General features: G+C 43.3%; 1 protein-coding gene across 2 annotated transcripts in view; it reads right to left on the bottom strand.

Moving 5' to 3' along the window:
* The window catches only part of spata17 (spermatogenesis associated 17), a 37,455-nt gene extending 26,662 nt beyond the window's left edge, over positions 1 to 10,793 (bottom strand). The window contains exons 1-5 of one of the 2 annotated variants that reach the window (XM_063008071.1): positions 10,688 to 10,793; positions 10,391 to 10,480; positions 8,608 to 8,689; positions 6,108 to 6,158; positions 725 to 828 (exon numbers count right to left, since the gene is read on the bottom strand). In XM_063008071.1, the coding sequence (XP_062864141.1) occupies positions 725 to 828; positions 6,108 to 6,158; positions 8,608 to 8,689; positions 10,391 to 10,480; positions 10,688 to 10,755 (395 nt within the window). In that variant the 5' untranslated portion in view covers positions 10,756 to 10,793. Of the gene's footprint in view, positions 1 to 724; positions 829 to 6,107; positions 6,159 to 8,607; positions 8,690 to 10,390; positions 10,588 to 10,687 lie in introns of those variants that run through there. The other variant, XM_063008070.1, reaches the window with a different exon arrangement.
* Positions 10,794 to 20,342: the final 9,549 nt, after the last annotated feature.

Below are 20,342 nucleotides of genomic sequence, written 5' to 3'. Positions count from 1 at the left end.
AAGTAGTACGCAGTAGGCTATTTTGAACACAGCCATCCACCCCCTAAACGACCATAACAGCCTCTACTCATATGGAAAGGCTTTTGATGGTTCTATACTTTGGCCAGTTGAGGGAATACCTCTGGTTTATCTTTCCAGTACAGTTCCAGAGTTCTGTAATATCTATGCCCTGATGCATTGCACCTCGGAGGGTTCGTAGCGTCCCAAAACATATGCTAGTGTAAAAAGCTTGTAATAATAAATGTTACTAAGTAAATGTACATTAGAGAAAGTGACTCATAGGTGAGAAACCCCATTAAAAGCAAGCAGCATCACTTAAGTGACTCGAAGTCTCGGGTGGATTGGGGTGTCGTCAGTGGGAGTCGGAGTTACTGATCCAAGCAGCACTTACCAAATTCCCATTTAATTTTAGCCCAACCCTTAAGATGTTTTCCTACTAAATATATTGGCTACATTAATATGTGACTCCAAACGGCTACGCTTACCAAAATGTAGTTTTTTCCCCAACCCTACAGCATGCTTGTTTTACACTGTAGCTGTTTTATTTTAAAGAGTAGAGCTTATAGGGCTTGGACCAGGAGAGCAGGAGGTCCAGGAGTTTCACCACACCAAACTCGTCAATCCATGTCTGCATAGACGTAGTACTACAGCTTGTGCTCATATGGACAAGCCCTCCACAATTCAAACACTCCTAATTTGGTAACTTTATAGTTAATTCTCTTACCTGATTTGGTCGTTCTTCTTGGCCAGGGCTGTCAAGTACTTTTTCCGTGCATAGTAGTTATGAACATACTTCCTTACGTAATAGCCTCTCCAGCGCTTCTGTATCTGTCGAGAAAAATATCCCATCTTTAATTATTCACACTTCATGACTGATCAGCGATAGGGGGTCACAGAGTACATGATCTACACCAGCGATTCTCAACTGGTGGGTCGCGACCCAAAAGTGGGTCGCGGACACATTCTGGGCGGGTCGCGGACAGCTTGTAAAAAATAAATACATTAAAATAAAATTAAAAATAATTAATGCTCATCTGATTTTGTACTCGTCTTTTATCTGGAAAAAAAAGAGACAGAGAGACGCACGCATCAGACGCGCACAGCATTCTCGTTGCCATGGTAACCACCATTCGTTTGCCGGTTACCCTTCTCTTTAAATTTGTGATGATGTTCGGAGGCAAGATGGCGAAACGCAAATACAACCCGGAGTATTTGAAATGTGGATTTTCGTTCATTGAGGACAGCACATGCTGGCACATGAGAGCATGAAACCATCCAAACTAATGCGACATTTACAAACGAAACATCCCGCATGTAAAGACAAGCCGGTGGAGTTTTTTCAAAGACGACTTCATGAGCTGAAGGCATCACAGAAGTGTCTGACAGCATCTTGCTCCAAACAAGAACATGCACTCCGGGCGTCTTACTTATCTTTGTGAAAGTGGCTTTTCTACCTTGGTCCAGCTCAAGTCAAAGCAGAGAAACAGGTTGAACACTGAGCATGATCTAAGAGTAACTCTGTCTACTGTCACCCCAGACTTTGAAACTCTGATCAGAAGTAAAGTACATGCCCAACTGTCTCACTGACTTCCACAAAAGACAGGTTAGGTGAAAGCATCTTGTTTTGTAGCCTTATTTATTTTATGCAGTTTTGATATTTAAATTTATTGTAGTAACTTTTATACATGCAGTTGGCATGGTCCTCCTCAGTTTCTTTAAAAACTTGCTCTTAAATTCACTTTGCATGCATATGTATGTTTAAATGTGTTTTTGAAGGCTATTTTTCAAAAATAAATTTGTTTGGTTTGTATTCTATAAAAGTGGGTCACGACTTAATGACCATGAGAAAATGTGGGTCCCGGGCTGAGACCAGTTGAGAACCCCTGATCTACACTATATTGCCAAAAGTATTCACTCGTCTGCCTTCACACACTTGAACTTGAGTGACGTCCCATTCTTAATCCATAGAGTTTAATATGATGTCGGCCCACCCTTTGCAGCTATAACAGATTCAACTCTTCTGGGAAGGCTTTCCACAAGGTTTTGGAGTGTGTTTATGGGAATTTTTGACCATTCTTCCAGAAGCGCATTTGTGAGGTCAGACACTGATGTTGGACGAGAAGGCCTGGCTCTCAGTCTCCGCTCTAATTCATCCCAAAGGTGTTCTATCGGGTTGAGGTCAGGACTCTGTGCAGGCCAGTCAAGTTCTTCCACACCAAACTCGCTCATCCACGTCTTTATGGAGCTTGCTTTGTGCACTGGTGCGCAGTCATGTTAGAACAGGAAGGGGCCATCCCCAAACTGTTCCCACAAGGTTGGGAGCATGAAATTGTCCAAAATCTCTTGGTATGCTGAAGCATTAAGAGTTCCTTTCACTGGAACTAAGGGGCCGAGCCCAACTCCTGAAAAACAACCCCCACACCATAATCCCCCCTCCACCAAACTTTACACTTGGCACAATGCAGTCAGACAAGTACCGTTCTCCTGGCAACCACCAAACCCAGACTCGTCCATCGGATTGCCAGACAGAGAAGCGTGATCCGTCACTCCAGAGAACACGTCTCCACTGCTCTAGAGTCCAGTGGCGGCGTGCTTTACACCACTGCATCCGACGCTTTGCATTGTGCTTGGTGATGTAAGGTTTGGATGCAGCTGCTCGGCCATGGAAACCCGTTCCATGAAGCTCTCTACTCACTGTTCTTGAGCTCATCTGAAGGCCACATGAAGTTTGGAGGTCTGTAGCGATCGACACTATGTGCCTCAGGATCCGCTGACCCCGCTCTGTTATTTTACGTGGCTACCACTTTGTGGCTGAGTTGCTGTTGTTTCCAATCGCTTCCACTTTGTTATAATACCACTGACAGTCGACTGTGGAATATAAGTAGCGAGGAAATTTCACGACTGGACTTGTTGCACAGGTGGCATCCTATAACGGTACCACGCTGGAATTCACTGAGCTCCTGAGAGCGACCCATTCTTTCACTAATGTTTGTAGAAGCAGTCTGCATGCCTAGGTGCTTGGTTTTATACACCTGTGGCCATGGAAGTGATTGGAACACCTGAATTCAATGATTTGGATGGGTGAGTGAATACTTTTGGCAATATAGTGTAGATCAATTTGCGCTAGCCACAATTTTATATTCATCAAGAAAAACTCAAAACGAATGATCCAGATGATAATGCTATTTGGATCATTTGGTAGTTAAAGTACATCAGGACATGACACTGTGCTTTGTCTCTCATCAGATCAGACACGTGTCCTTCAGGCTAATTCCCTCAGCAGAAAAAAATAATAAACCAAAAACAAACCAAAACAAGAATTGCTATTGATCAGTGGTCAATAAATAATTCTAAATAAAGTAATAGCGTGTCGCGGATCCGAGTTCTCGCTGACCTTTCGGATGGGTAAGATCAATGGTGCTCAATTTGTATTGCTCAATTAGATCCAATACAAATCTGCGCTGGCTTGTAAACACTGGTTTGTATTAATAGGCGAACGTATCGGGTGTTGCTAACAAGGGTGAGGGAATAGAATTGGATTTTGAAGTGGTGGCGGGAAAAGGTGCACAGCTCTCAATGATCTGACACACGCCCCCTCCGACATGTGCGCAATATCCAACTGCATCTTTTCACCTGCACGAGGCGAGTTCATATGTGGATCAGCTTTGTGTATGCAGACACACCCTGATCAAAAGATGACACCATCAGTCAGTCAGCAGAGCTCGTAACGGCATCAGTTATGAGGTCCCGTCCGGCTCCCACCCTGTATGAACAACAGCCAATCGTTGTTCGTGAACGCGCCCAGCTAAAGCACTGCGAATCTGAAAAGTTTTAATTCATAAGTAGCCAGTTTGCGCCATTTTTGCATTTTTCCTTTCATAACCTATGGTGCCATGGTATTCGTTTCATCCTCACGTTAGCCTCTGTTTCCCTGGATCTCTAACAGTACCACGTCCCTTAGCCTGTTTTCTTGTCTGTCTGTTAATGACTGAAGTGCCCAAGGTTTCTGTGCTTTGTTACACTGAGCCATTAGGAAATACTAGTTTTCTAATGGAAACCAGTAACAGTCTGTTAGAATATTAATGGGACTGCATTTCCTTATAAGTACTTAAATTCCTTCTTGAAATGCATTGATTTAAAGTGTTTTAAACATTGGGGCCGCTCGGGTGGCGCAGCCGGGGTTCATATCTTAATGGCACTATCTGCCCAATGGGCATCTGGACAAGGTGACAAGGTGCACTCGTCAGTGTATTCTCAGTGTCTGTCCAGAGTGCTGAAATCTATTTAGAATTCGGGGTTAGAATTCGGGGTTAGGGTTCGGGGTTAGGGTTCGGGGTTAGGGTTAATGTGCATGTAAACCACAAATTAGTCAAATATCATACAGGTGCTCAAATGGTGCAGCAGTCTAATCCAATAGACCACTAAATCTATGGGTGCTGCCGACCTGGCCGCCTGAGGGACTAAAGGACGAGGTCAACTGGGTTCCTCAGTGCAGCCACAAATCCGACCTCTGAGATCGGGTGTGTCCTCTGACAAAACGGGGGTGGTAGAAGCAGCAAAGTTGGATTGGAGTTCCAATCATGATTTAGGAACTGAAATAAATAGAGCCAGACTGGGGTTCCAATTCATCCTCCAATTTTTTTGAATTGCCCTATATTTCTCCCTCAGAAATCTTCCTAGCCATATGACTTTGTATTTTAATACAGCTGTAAAACACATCTGCCTCGTCGAGCAGCTTCTGTTGGTGTGGAAGCGCTGACAGGACCGACATCCTCATACGCCGTGGCCTCAGCGAAGAGGTCGAACTCGGCCACTCCGATTACGCTCGTGTCGGAGAAACCGGAGAAATCTTTATTCGTTCTCAATTTCTATTGAACTCGAAGCATTAGCGTTTTTCAATAAAGCGACGTTTTGTATGGCTTGTAAAGTCTCGCTTCGGCGGGAAATGCTACAAGGGCCCGTAAAGCTAGAGTTTCATTGCGAGACGTATCGATACCCCAATAAAAGTGCCAAAGCGTCACTAAAATACAAAGCTTTCTGATTTATCGCCGTCGTAATTACAACATGCGGAACTGATCAAATAAAAATGGAAACTAGAAACAAAAATCTAAATATAACCCTAAAAATAACCCTAAAAAAATAAAAATGCCTATTAGATAAAATGTTACATAAATGGCATCCTAGCAGTTATACACCGATCAGGCATAACAATATCACCACCTTCCTAATATTGTGTTGGCCCCCCTTTTGCTGCTGCAATGCACTGTGTATTCAGACACCTGTCTATCACAACCAGCATTAACTTCTTCACCAATCTGAGCCTTGGCCGCCCATGCCCCTGTCGCCGGTTTACCACTGTTCCTTTCTTCCTCTACTCTTGATAGATACTGACCACTGCAGACCGGGAACACCCCACAAGACCTGCAGTTTTGGAGATGCTCTGACCCAGTCATCTAACCATCACAATCTGGCCTCGTCAAACTCGCTCAAATCCTCACGCTAGTCCAATTTTCCTGCTTCTAACATCAACTTTGAGGATGAAATGTTCACTTGGTGTGTAATATATCCCACCCACTCAAATATGAGGAAAACCTTAATTTTATCATTTATAATGTTCCATAGGGCACCCACATAGACACAGTTGGCTGTGCCTGAGGGAGGACAGTCGGGGATCTACAGGGCTTTATTGTCTCTGTACAGTTGCACCCTGTGCTGTCTGGTTAGGGCGCCTATTTGTAGAGTTCATAGGGTTTATAGAGCTCAGCTCGCCTTGACCAGCGCAGGGTTGATACAAGGGGAAGGGGGGAGCATTGCAATTCGGCGATTAGCAATTAGATTGGTAGACATATGGAAAACCCCTATATATATATATGCCAAAGAACAGTTTTTCAGACCTGGCCTAGTATCTGTTATCTTAAGAGCTACTAAGTGGAAAAACCTGGCAACCTGGGAGACATGAAGCTGATTTTTTTTAGTAGTTTAAAACTCTGTATACAAAGAACCTTCCCCACCTGTACCAAAATGTCATCAATTCTGGATACGTCTCAACACGATTGATCTATAAGGAATTGACTCCTGACTCCCTAAACAGTCAAAGATGCGTTTACCTTGACAGCCATCGCATCATAGTAATGTTTCTTCATGAGGAAATATGCCGTCTGAAAGAAAAGAAGGATACAGAGTTAGAGTTCAATCACTGATCCACACTGAGTGATTCTACCGTATGTGTAGTCAGTAATCCAGTAGTACGTGATCAGTAATACAGACCCGTGTTGAAGCGACACAACAGAACAAATCTATAGGAGTTGGGCTGCTGACTAATGGAGATGTATTACAAATCACTCTGTTCTGGGTTTAATAATCGATCCCGGCCCACTGGGAACAGCTGACTAGTCACAACGTGAGGATATGATTTATTTTACTGTAAAACTATTAAAACTGTACAGTTACGATAAAATTGTAATACAATTTAAAGATTACTGTTGTTTACAGTCAAATATTATTCATTTCATTTCATTTGTTAACAAACATCCATTCCTGCATTTTAGGCCTGCAACACATTTAAAAAAAAAAAAAAGGAACTGGAAGGAATGTCAGTGCGATAAGGCCAAGGGTGCAAGCTTAACCTGAACGCCTGTGACGGCACTGCATCAGAACCGCCACTCAACAATAGCTGATATAACCACATGGGTGAGGGATTACTTTATCAAACCTTTGTCAGGCACTACAATACAGAGTTACATGCACAAATGCCACTTTAATGTTTTACCATTTTTGGCGTGGATATACAGTGTATCACAAAAGTGAGTACACCCCTCACATTTCTGCAGATATTTAAGTATATCTTTTCATGGGACAACACTGACAAAATGACACTTTGACACAATGAAAAGTAGTCTGTGTGCAGCTTATATAACAGTGTCAATTTATTCTTCCCTCAAAAAAACTCAATATACAGCCATTAATGTCTAAACCACCGGCAACAAAAGTGAGTACACCCCTAAGAGACTACACCCCTAAATGTCCAAATTGAGCACTGCTTGTCATTTTCCCTCCAAAATGTCATGTGATTTGTTAGTGTTACTAGGTCTCAGGTGTGCATAGGGAGCAGGTGTGTTCAATTTAGTAGTACAGCTCTCACACTCTCTCATACTGGTCACTGAAAGTTCCAACATGGCACCTCATGGCAAAGAACTCTCTGAGGATCTTAAAAGACGAATTGTTGCGCTACATGAAGATGGCCAAGGCTACAAGAAGATTGCCAACACCCTGAAACTGAGCTGCAGCACAGTGGCCAAGATCATCCAGCGTTTTAAAAGAGCATAGTCCACTCAGAACAGACCTCGCGTTGGTCGTCCAAAGAAGCTGAGTGCACGTGCTCAGCGTCACATCCAACTGCTGTCTTTGAAAGATAGGCGCAGGAGTGCTGTCAGCATTGCTGCAGAGATTGAAAAGGTGGGGGGTCAGCCTGTCAGTGCTCAGACCATACGCCGCACACTACATCAAATTGGTCTGCATGGCTGTCACCCCAGAAGGAAGCCTCTTCTGAAGTCTCTACACAAGAAAGCCCGCAAACAGTTTGCTGAAGACATGTCAACAAAGGACATGGATTACTGGAACCATGTCCTATGGTCTGATGAGACCAAGATTCATTTGTTTGGTTCAGATGGTCTCAAGCATGTGTGGCGGCAATCAGGTGAGGAGTACAAAGATAAGTGTGTCATGCCTACAGTCAAGCATGGTGGTGGGAATGCCATGGTCTGGGGCTGCATGAGTGCAGCAGGTGTTGGGGAGTTACATTTCATTGAGGGACACATGAACTCCAATATGTACTGTGAAATACTGAAGCAGAGCATGATCCCCTCCCTCCGGAAACTGGGTCGCAGGGCAGTGTTCCAGCATGATAATGACCCCAAACACACCTCTAAGACGACCACTGCTTTATTGAAGAGGCTGAGGGTAAAGGTGATGGACTGGCCAAGCATGTCTCCAGACCTAAACCCAATAGAACATCTTTGGGGCATCCTCAAGCGGAAGGTGGAGGAGCGCAAAGTCTCGAATATCCGCCAGCTCCGTGATGTCGTCATGGAGGAGTGGAAAAGCATTCCAGTGGCAACCTGTGAAGCTCTGGTAAACTCCATGCCCAGGAGAGTTAAGGCAGTTCTGGGAAATAATGGTGGCCACACAAAATATTGACACTTCAGGAACTTTCACTAAGGGGTGTACTCACTTTTGTTGCCGGTGGTTTAGACATTAATGGCTGTATATTGAGTTATTTTGAGGGAAGAATAAATTTACACTGTTATATAAGCTGCACACAGACTACTTTTCATTGTGTCAAAGTGTCATTTTGTCAGTGTTGTCCCATGAAAAGATATACTTAAATATCTGCAAAAATGTGAGGGGTGTACTCACTTTTGTGATACACTGTATATATATATAAAAACTAAAAGAAAAAGGAGTGGCGTAGTAAAGAAATCTGCAGTAAATCAATGGGCACTGTTGAATCCTAAACCTGTCTGAGATGGAGATCATGGCTTGCCTGTAATTGGAATGTTAATTAGGGTTTTTAGAGCATAATCAATATTACACGAGTGCGCCGCTTACCTTTAACCTTTGCCTAAAGTGCTGCCGTGCCATGAAAGCCCGCCATGTTTTCTGGATCACGGTGGCGTTCCGGTGCAGATAGCTGCAATAACATCCCAAGTCAATCACATTCCATTATATTAAGCGTTCCTGTTCAGGGTATTAATATCTCCATTTTTTTTTTTTGGGGACAACTGTACATTTGCATTCGTTCCTCACCAGCTCCCCTCTTAATGTACGTCAATAGCAATGCCGAACCCGACGAGGCCATGAGTTTCATAAAGACCATTTATTACCCCGGGAAATCAATACACACATGGAGGAGGTGCTAACCCATGAGCTGCACTTAAGGCACTCAGATTGTGCCTAATTAACCACTTAACGCACAGATCAATTAACTTAAGTAATCTAAATGAACCTACTGTCTGGAAGTTTGTCTGCTGACTGCACAGAAATATATGGAGGTTACGTTACTGGAGCAGCGAGTACGCTCACTAATTTCTCTGCCTAAAGACTAAAAGAGAAATGATTTAGTGTTCTAGAGTCCAGAGAAAACGTAGCCCAGGGCTGGACTTCACATTTACATTTACATTTTCAGCATTTAGGAGACGCTTTTATCCAAAGCGACTTACACAGTGAGCGGAACACGATGAGCAATTGAGGGTTAAGGGCCTTGCTCAGGGACCCAACAGTGGCAACTTGGTGGTGGCGGGGCTTGAACCGGCAACCTTCTGTTTACTAGTCCAGTACCTTAACCACTGAGCTATCACTTTAGTCTCCGGCATGTTGGGTTCCTGGAAACACTAGAAAGCAGCTGCTGCCACTCAGTACAGTGTTCCCTTACTGTGTTTAGTGCTGCACAATTCTTCCCTTCACTGTCCTGTCCTGTCATTTTCTTTTTCCTTCTTTCTGTCTTTCTTGCTGTGTCTGTCTTTTCCGTTTCTTTTTTCTATGTGTTTTTTCCTTCCTTCCTTCCTTCCTTCCTTCCTTCCTTCCTTCCTTCCTTCCTTCCTTCCTTCCTTCCTTCCTTCCTTCCTTCCTTCCTTCCTTCCTTCCTTCCTTCCTTCCTTCCTTCCTTCCTTCCTTCCTTCCTTCCTTCCTTCCTTCCTTCCTTCCTGTCTGTCTGTCTGTCTGTCTGTCTGTCCGTCTTTCTCTCTAGCTGTGTGTCTTTTCTTTCTTTCTTTCTTTCTTTCTTTCTTTCTTTCTTTCTTTCTTTCTTTCTTTCTTCCTTCCTTCCTTCCTTCCTTCCTTCCTTCCTTCCTTCCTTCCTTCCTTCCTTCCTGTCTGTCTGTCTGTCTGTCTGTCTTTCTCTCTAGCTGTGTGTCTTTTCTTTCTTTCTTTCTTTTTTTGTATGTCTATTTGTTTTTCTTGCTGTGTCTTTTTTCTTTCTAGCTGTCTCTATGTCTGTCTTTCTCTCTAGCTGTCTTTCTTTTTAGCTGTCTTTCTTTCTATCTGTCTGTCTGTCTTTCTCTCTAGCTGTCTGTCTTTTCTTTATTTTCTTTCTTTCTTCTGTCTGTTTTTCTTGCTGTGTCTTTCTGTCTGCCTGTCTTTCTCTCTAGCTGTGTATGTCTTCTTATATTCTTTCTTTCTTTCTTTTTTTCTTTTTCTTTCTTTCTTTCTTTCTTTCTTTCTTTCTTTCTTTCTTTCTTTCTTTCTTTCTTTCTTTCTTTCTTTCTTTCTTTCTTTCTTTGTATGTCTGTCTGTCTGTCTGTCTGTTTTTCTTGCTTTTATAAATTATTTTTATTTGTGTACAATATTGATTTGTAAAAAAAAAAAGAAAAAAAAGAATTTTAAACACACTTACTGCAGGTATGCGCGCACTCTGCAGCCCCGAATCCAGCTTTGGATTTTAATAGCGGCTTCATTTTCTGTCTGTCTGTTTTCCTCAGCGATCCTGTAACAGAAATAACCAGTAAAAGATCTGATCAGTGAATCAGAAAATCTTACTGTGTTTGTTATCGTCGTGGTCGCTCCCATTATGGGACTTGTTGCTGTATGTTGTATGTATGATCATCCGGACAATATAAAGAAATAATAATACCAAATAATAGCAGATCGGTCCAAACAGAACACTACAGTTTGATTTACAGTGTTTGATTACCTGTTCCTGATAAAATATTGCTCTTTAATACGATCGATCCGACTGTACAGGTTCACCAGCCGAGCCATGACAGCTAAGTTTACACGTCTCCATAGCAACCAGGACGCATCCAAGCAACACAATGAAGAACAGCGGGTCGTGTTTATAAATGATAATCTAATAATAATGTAATCTAATGTAACTATACATAAAACAAAATAAATCAATTATGTTGTTCAATCGCAGTAGTTAATAGGAACGTGATTTTCCAAAGACGAGGAAAAACTTTGTTCACGTAAATCGTTCGGTTATTAATTTTAGCTCAAGTTTCAGGATTAAGTCTTCGACAGCAAGGAGTTGACTTGTAATGTGAGAGTTTTTTAATATTAAAAAATATAAAGAAAAAAATGTTTGGTTCGTGTCACATGTGTCACATGTGTAAGGAATTGCCGGTTGAGAGTCGACTCTTCGTTTAAGCGGTTGAGAATAGAGTTGACCACTGTAGTAAAAAAGACGTTCTGTTCACGAGTGTAATAATAATAATAATAATACATTTTATTTATAACGCACTTTACATTTGAAAACAAATCTCAAAGTGCTACAGAAAAACAGTAATATAAAACATGAAATATAAAACAAATATAAACATAGCATTATGAGACATACATCATAAAATCAGCGTTAATTTAACAGTCATAACATCTGTTAAAAAGAAAAGTTTTTAGACCCTTTTTAAAACTCTCAATCGTCTGTGGTGCCCTCAGATGGTCAGGAAGGGCATTCCATAGACGAGGAGCAGCAGAACAGAAAGCCCGATCACCCATGGTACTTAGTTTAGTTCTGGGAATGTGGAGAAGATTTGATTTTGCAGAACGGAGGGATCGCAATGAAATTTTAGGGGTAAGAAGTTCTTTCATGTAGGGCGGTGCATTTCCATAGATGCACTGATATGTAAGGAGAGAAATTTTATATTCTATCCTTGCAGAGACAGGGAGCCAGTGGAGTGAAAGAAGGATAGGTGTGATGTGCTCGTGTTTCCGTACTCTCAGCAGGATCCGTGCAGCACTATTCTGGATATACTGTAATCTCTGGAGACTCTTGGTAGAAATCCCGATGAGAAGTGCATTGCAGTAATCCAGCCTGGAGGAAACAAATGCGTGAACCAGCTTTTCAGCATCTGAGACGGTGATGGTAGGACGAAGTTTGGCAATGTTTCTGAGATGATAAAAGGAGGTCTTGCATAGATGTTTAATATTGGCTTCAAAAGTGAGTTGAGGGTCGAATTTTATGCCAAGATTGATAACCGTTGAAGAGGGAGAAATAGTATGACCAGCCAGTGTAATACTGGTTATAGGGGATGACTGGGTCTGGAGTGAGGTGCCAACCAACATCACTTCAGTTTTTGCACTATTTAGCTGAAGAAAGTTGTGTTTCATCCACAAACTTATCTCCTCCAGGCAGGCAGAGAGTATTGAAAGAGATGCTGATGAAGATGATGATGAGGGAGCAGCAGAATGGAGGGAATTTGTGTCAATTTTCATGTAAAGTTGTATATCATCAGCGTAGCAGTGAAATGAAACTCCATAGCGTTTTATAATTTGGCCAAGGGGAAGCATGTATAGGGTGAAAAGGACGGGGCCCAGGACTGACCCCTGGGGGACTCCGCATGTCACAGCATATGACTGGGACCTTGCATTTCCAATAGAGATGTACTCTGTTCTGTCGGTAAGATAGGACTGAAACCAAGCCAGGGCAGCATCAGTGAGTCCAATGGTGTGGTATAACCGGCGTAAGAGCATACCATGGTCAATGGTGTCAAATGCTGCCGATAAATCCAGGAGGACAAGCAGAGAAGGTGAGCCAGCGTCAGCCATCATCAGAAGGTCATTGGTAACTTTAACCAAGGCCGTTTCTGTGCTATGAGCAGAGCGGAAACCAGACTGAAATTTTTCAAAAAGGTTGTTGTGTTTAAGGTGATCCTGGAGATAAGTGTCAACTACTTTTTCCAATACCTTAGAGAGAAAAGGAAGATTGGAGATAGGCCTATAATTTGCCAAAACTTCAGGATCAAGTGCTGGTTTTTTTAGAAGTGGTCTAATTATGGCAGTTTTTAATGAAGGTGGAACATAGCCAGCTTGGAGGGAGAAATTTACTACAGTTGTAATCAGAGGACTTATAGTAACGGTGTGCACTTTTACTAAAGCAGTAGGAAAGGGGTCCAGGGCACAGGTGGAGGATTTCATCTTCCTGATAATGTCTTCAATCTGTTGTTGTGAGACTTCTGGGAAACAGTTAAGGGGCTGGGAAACCTCTGCCTGTGTATAAAAAAGAGTCTGCACTTGTAGAGAGTTGGTACTAGAGAGATCAGAGCGGATTGAGTCAATTTTTGTTTTGAAATAAGTCATAAAGTTATTACAGCGCTCTTCTGTAGCTGTAGTGATTGAGGGGACCTGTGGGTTGAGGAGATAATTGATAGTGGAGAATAACTGTTTAGAATTCCCTGGACTGTTGTTAATGATGCTTGAATAGAATTGTGAGCGAGCCTCTCTAAGGGACCTTGAGTATGCCTTCTGATGTTCCCGATAGGCCAACTTGTGGACGGTGAGGCCGGAGGCTTTGTAGCAGCGCTCGAGGGCACGCCCAGCTGTCTTCATTTTCCGTAGTTCATTAGTGAACCAGGGGGCTGAGCAGGAGAAGGTGACTGTCTTGGTTTTAACAGGAGCATGGAGATCCAAAATGTTGCTTAGTGTTCTATTATAGAAATCCACTGCATCACTGACTGATGTAAAGTTTCCAGGAGGATTTGAATGAAGAAGATGCCGTAGATCAGCTGTCATGGTTTCTTGGTTAATATTTTTCAAATTCCTAAAACAAATTTGGCGTTTGGGCCTAAGGAGAGGTGTAAGAAATGGCAGATCCATAGACACCACCTTATGATCGGACACACCCAGATCATAAACAGATAGTCTGCTGACAGTGGCGGAACCAGTAATAACTAAATCAAGAGTGTGCCCCCTAGTATGTGTGGGGACATTAACAAGCTGCTTGAGATTAAAAGTCAATTGTTTGCAGAAATTCAACTGCTGAGCAACAGGAGGGTGTGTCAACATGAATGTTAAAGTCCCCTAGTATTATAATGTTGGCAGAAGAAGTACAGAATGATGAGAGAAGGTTGTACATCTCAGAGAAGAAAGAATGGTTATATTTAGGAGGTCGATAAATGAGCAAAATTGTCACAGGGAAAGGGGGTTTACATCTGAATGCCAAACATTCAAAAGAAGACAGCTCGGGTAGAGGCAAAGTAAACAGATCCAAATCACTCCGGTAGATAACAGCCAGGCCACCACCACGACCAGTGCTACGGGATTTCTGAACATAACAATAACCAGGAGGACACGTCTCATTTAAAACAGAAAAAACCTCTGGTTGATGCCAGGTTTCTGTGAGACACATTAAATCCAGATATTTGTCCAGGATATGGTCGTGTATAAAATGAGATTTGTTTGTTAATGATTGCACATTAAACAGTTCAATTTTGAGATTAGATGATGCAGTGAATCTCGGTATCGGTCGAAGCAGATGAAAGTCCACTCCGCGTTTCCCATCCCACTCCGTGGACAGCGTTGTCATGGAGACTACATCGCTACTCGTGTGCAAGGCAGCAGTGCTCTGATGACGTGTTAGCGGAGCGACAGTGCGCACGGCTGACCAGAAGGATGGAATAGCGTTACCGTTTCGAAGATAAACAAGCTTTCTCCGGGAGCCCCTGTGAATGTAACGAGGCCGGCGAAGGAGTCCAAGCTGTTTGATGACTGAAATACACGATGGAGTAGTGTAATTGTTGAACTTCATCAGCTGGTCAACGGAATAGTTCAACATTGTGCCGATCCCAGGAAAACTCATCCACCGTTCGCCACCAGCCGCAGACGCGATGCACAGTAGAAGGCACAAAAAGTATCAAAAGAACAAATAAAAGTATCAAAAGTAAATAAAAGAAATAGAGCCACAAGTAAAAAGATGAAAATGAGAAAGAAAAAACGATAAAATTACAATAAAATACGGTAACGGTAGCGGCAGCCAAATGCGCCAGCGTCCACCATCACCATGACAACTGTTCTGTTCAGGTGTAACCAATTGCAAGTCGATTCTTTGCTTTAAATGATTAAAAACGACGAGTTCATTGCTGTAATTTGTTTTTGTTTATCATTATATGGGCGAATGGACGTTCGGTTCACATGTGTGTGCATTAGACTAAAGAGAGTCGATTCTTTTTTCAAGTCATGAAATACTGAGAGTCGACTCCTGATTGAAATATGACGTTAACTTAATAATACGCATAATATTAAGCTGTTTGATTCACATGTGTAACGAATTGCAGCAAGTCGTTTCTTTTTAATGTCATTGAAAACGGTGTTGATACGAGTTGCTATTCGGTTTGTACGTGTAAGGAATCGCTGGTTGAGAGTCGGTTCTTCATTTAAGTGCTTGAGAATAGAGTTGACCGCTGTAGTTTGAATTTACACATTTAAAGGAAAAAAAGACGTTCGGTTTACAGGTGTAACCAATTGCAAGTCGATTCTTTGTTTTAAATGATTAAAAACGACGAGTTTATTGCTGTAATTGGATTTTTTTTATCATTATATGGACGTTCGGTTCACATGTGTGTGTATTAGACTGCAGGCTGAGAGTCGATTCTTTCAATTCATGAAGTACTGAGAGTCGACTCCTGATTAAAATATGACGTTAAGTTAATAATACGCAGACTGAGAGTCTAAAGTCATGAAATGATTTATTTAAGTTTATGTAATTTAAAAAGCTGCTGCGTAACGAATCGCTGCAAGTCGATTCTTTTAAATGTCATTTCCAACAGGGAGTCGATTCTCTTTTTGTTGTATGTGTTAGGGATTGCTGTTTGAGAGTCGATTCTTCGAAGTGTTCCGAATTAAGAGTCGACTCTGGAGTTGAATTTGAAATGTGTGGCATGCACGAATGGCATATTTAGAGTCCAGAATTTTAATTAATTGACAACAAAGTCACTGATTCTATGCCGATTTGCAGTCCTGTATGTTTTGGAGGGTGGCACGGCACAGACTTGAGATTTTGGGGTTGGTTGGAATTTGTTACTTCTACTAATAACAAGTTATTCATGTTAATTATACAGGGGTCAGTTCCACAAGCTGCTTGGTTGCCATAAATGTTGGTCAGTTCATGGGTGTTTTTTAAATATAAGAGTATTATGATCATTACAGGATCAATATTGGGTCAGTTTAACATGTTAGACATTTGGAATTTACATTATCTTAATGATATAAGCATTCTGGGGCCTGCTCAAGGCTCTGAGCTTTTCATCAGCAGGTACTGAAGCTGATCCTCACACTCGAATGTCGATGGATGATCATTCCTGAGCTCCATTCCAGTATTTTAGTTTTTGTCCCTTTATAAACTTGATCCATGTGCCGTGTTGCAATGATCGCTTTGCCGCCCTGGTCTTGACGCCGGCCCTCCATCCTGAGCCCGGCGCTGGACTGGAAGCCGCGGTAATTACCTCCAGAGTGGAGCTTTGACAAGCCGGGCGGCTGTAGAGCCATCATTTCCCCTCAGCACAGAGACATGTGCATGTTTTACACGTGACCGCATGACCTGCTCTACAGAAGCAAAAGTATATGGACACCTGACTATGAGCTCTCTATGTGTGGCTTTAACAGCCTTTACGTTTCTTAAAACCGCATCATCTTACTGTTATATTTTGGAGCATGGCTGTGGGAATTTGCGCCCATTCAGTCAAAGACTATATGTGAGGTGAGGCACTGATGGCTCTCGGTCAACGTTCCAATTCATCCCTAAGATATTTAGTGGGCTTTGTGTATACAGGTACAGCCATACATATATTATTATACACATATTTAGCAATCAGGTTGCCTGAAACACAGAAACTCATCAATCTTGGAGGGTTTTTCCCCGGTTTCAGCTCTGAGGGGCTACAGAAATGAAATGATGGTCATTATTTCCCATCATCTTTACCCACCGTACCTTCTAACCGGAGAGAAAATCATAATTTTATTAGATGGTCAGTATCCGGGGAGGAGAAGCGGGAAAGCTAATGAATTGAGGAACGCGGACGCCGCTTTAATCTCCCGGCGGTTTATCATTATTTGTGGCGCCCTCGCTCAGAGACAGCGGTAATCCATTAAGAAGGGGGATGATCCTGCGAGGGGCGTCGGCGAAGTCCAGAAAGGGCGTTTGGTGCCGTCGGACTTCGGAGCCATCGCTGACGCGGTTTGGCTGATCTCTTCATCATTCTCATACCTGAGATCATGTGTAGTATGGACTAAAGTATTTAGATGCCACACGAATCATTCGAGGAGGGTATATTTTCTGCTCACGCCCCCTCCGACCCATGCGCAGTCCTTTCGGACCACTTCTTTTCACCCATGCTTTCTGCACAGGCTGAAAAGTCTCCACCCACTTATAGTCCGGCCATCCCACCCTAGCAGACACGGTGGAAAATTAGTGTCTGCTCCAGGTGTCTATATACTTCTGCTTCCATTACCATTACCAAAGCCCACTATAAACCTTTCGGATGAATTGGAACGTTCACTGAGAGAACGTAGGCCTTCCTTATATTGTTGATTCAAATGTGGAAGCAAAAGTATATGGACACCTGACTATGAGCTCTCTATTTGTGGCTTTAACAGCTTTCACTTTTCTTAAAACCACATCATCTTACTGTTATATTTTGGAGCATGGCTGTGGGAATGAATTTGTGAGGTGAGGTGAGGCGCTGATACAGGTACAAGAAGACCTGGGTCTCATTTGTGTAGATCGATGGACTTTAGTTTGAGCACAGGATACACCCAGCAGACACGGTGGCCAATTGTTGTCTGCTAGATGGCGCCAAGCTGACCGGTAGCAGAGCCGAGATTCCAACCGAGGTGTTCAGAATCCCAGTGCTGGTGTGCTAGTGGAATATCCTGCTGAATCTCTAATCCTGTCTTCAGGGCTTCGCCACGGTGATTGAAGCGAATGCTAAAACTCATCATTTGAGTCCCAACTTGCTTGTTTTTGACGGATGGGGTTCTTTTTTTGGGGGGAAGGGGGGGCCTGCCCACCTATGAAAAATAATACAGCCAGGTGCTTTCCATCACCGTACCTCTTAAAGATCAGTCGCTTTTTTCATCTGCGTCTCAGGTTGTACTGGTGTGATCGAAACAGGCATCAAAGGCGGCGGTATGTTCCTGTTCTGGAACTTCAATCGCAGCCTCACGGGTCGCAACACTTTCCTCCCAAGTATATTCCCAATTATATTCATACGCTATGTACGCCCACTGTGGGGTATGTGGAAACCACTAGGCTTTCATTTACATGCTTAAAAGCTTTGTTTTTGGGGGATTTTGGTAACTCTGGACACCCTGGACCACTGGTTTAAAACAGCTGTCTCAAACGTGAACATTTTTCTCCCAGTTCTGGCCAGATGTCTGATTAGGGACTGATTAGGTAGCCCAATGGGTAGAGCTTTGGGCTATCAATCGAAAGGTTGAGAGTTCGAATCCCAGCTCTGCCATGCAGCCACTGTTGGGTTCTTAATTAAGTAAGGCCCTTAAGACTCTCGGCTCCAGGGGCGCCAGACGATGGCTGACCCTGCGCTCTGTGTATTATTTACATTGACATTTTTGCCATTTAGCAGTATACTGTCTAAGCAATTGAGGGTTAAGGGCCTTGCTCAAGGGCCCAACAGTGGCAACCTGGCAGTGGTAGGGCTTGAACCAGCGACCTTTGGATTACTAGTCCTGTACCTTAACCACTAGTGCCCTGTTGTGTCTTTTAGAAAACTAGCACACTAGTGCTAGGATTCTGGGTGGAAAAACACAGGACTAAACACAGGTGGAAAAACATAGGACTATTTTATCAGCTCCACTTACCATATAGGGGCACTTTGTAGTTCTACAAATACTGACTGTAGTCCATCTGTTTCTCTGCATGCTTTGTTACCCTCTTTCACCCTGTTCTTCAATGCTCAGGACCCCCACAGGACCACTACAGAGCAGGTATTATTTAGGTGGTGGATGGCTCTCAGCACTGCAGTGACACTGACATGGTGGTGGTGTGTTAGTGTGTGTTGTGCTGGTATGAGTGGATCAGACACAGCAATACTGCTGGAGTTTTTAAATACTGTGTCCACTTACTGTCCACTCTATTAGACACGCCTACCTAGTTGGTCCACCTTGTAGATGTAAAGTCAGAGACGATCGCTCATCTATTGCTGCTGTTTGAGTCGGTCATCTTCTAGACCTTCATCAGTGGTCACAGGACTCTGTTGGCTGGATGTTTTTGGTTGGTGGACTGTTCTCAGTCCAGCAGTGACAGTGCGGTGTTTAAAAACTCCAGCAGCGCTGCTGTGTCTGATCCACTCATACCAGCACAACACACACTAACACATCACCACCATGTCAGTGTCACGATTTGTTTGTTGTTTATTTACTGGAGCTCAATTTATAGGTGCTATTATCGTAGACAGATTTGTTTTCTCGGAGCCTGATGATGTGAGACCGGGGGACATTTTGGTGGTTAGAAGGCTGTTCAACGTGGAAAAGTTTGAATGTCAAATCGGTTGAGCAACTAAGGTTGGTGTAACAAACTTCAGGAACCGAATGGATTTGTTATTCAGCTTGAGGTTCCATCACTTAGCGGCTACTCCAGGCTCCACTCTTATGGAAACGCTGTCCACAAAATTCTGGAGTGTCTGGCTTGGCTGGTAATGGACGTTTCAGTTTTGCAAAGGACGTTCCAGTATCCCAAAGGACATTCCATCCAGTATCCCAAGGGACGTTCCATCCAGTATCCCAAAGGAAGTTCCATTCAGAATACCACTGGACGCTCCATCCAATATCCCAAAGGACGTTCCAGTATCCCACTGGACATTCCATCCAGTATCCCAATGGATGTTCCAGTCTCCCGAAGGACGTTCCGTCCAGTATCCCACTGGACGTTCCAGTATCCCACTGGACGTTTCGCCCAGTATCCCACTGGACGTTTCGCCCAGTATCCCACTGGACGTTTTGCCCAGTATCCCAATGGATGTTCCAGATTCCCACTGGACATTCCATCCAGTATCCCACTGGACGTTCCATCCAGTATCCCACTGGTTGTTCCATCCACTGTCCCAGTGGATGTTTCAGTATCCCAAGGGATGTTCCATCCAGTATCCCAATGGATGTTCCAGTATCCCACTGGACATTCCACCCAGTATCCCACTGGATGTTCCACCCAGTATCCCAATGGATGTTCCAGTATCCCACTGGACGTTCCACCCAGTATCCCAATGGATGTTCCAGTATCCCACTGGACGTTCCATCCAGTATTCCAATGGATAGTCCAGTGCCCCAAAGGACGGTCCAGTATCCTGATCGATGTTCCTGTATCCCACTGTACATTCTTATCAATTGTGTGTTAAGGGTCTTGCTCAGGGGGCCACCAGTGGCAACTTGGTGGCAGTGGGGCTTGAACCGGCAACCTTCTGATTACCAGTCCAGTATGTTAACCACTGAGCTATCACTGTACATACGTTATTATTAATAGTCGCTGAGCCCGCTTTTACTAATCATGTGACCTGATGGACCATGTGGTACCTAAAGGATGTTCTTCACCGCAAGGTTTATCAAAGCTCTTTAAGCATCGT

The sequence above is a fragment of the Trichomycterus rosablanca genome, chromosome 13, assembly GCF_030014385.1.
Source record: "Trichomycterus rosablanca isolate fTriRos1 chromosome 13, fTriRos1.hap1, whole genome shotgun sequence".
In the NCBI taxonomy this organism is placed as follows: Eukaryota; Metazoa; Chordata; class Actinopteri; order Siluriformes; family Trichomycteridae; genus Trichomycterus; species Trichomycterus rosablanca.
The sequence above is the reverse complement of the archived record's forward strand: the minus strand, read 5'-3'. Positions and strand labels throughout refer to the sequence as shown.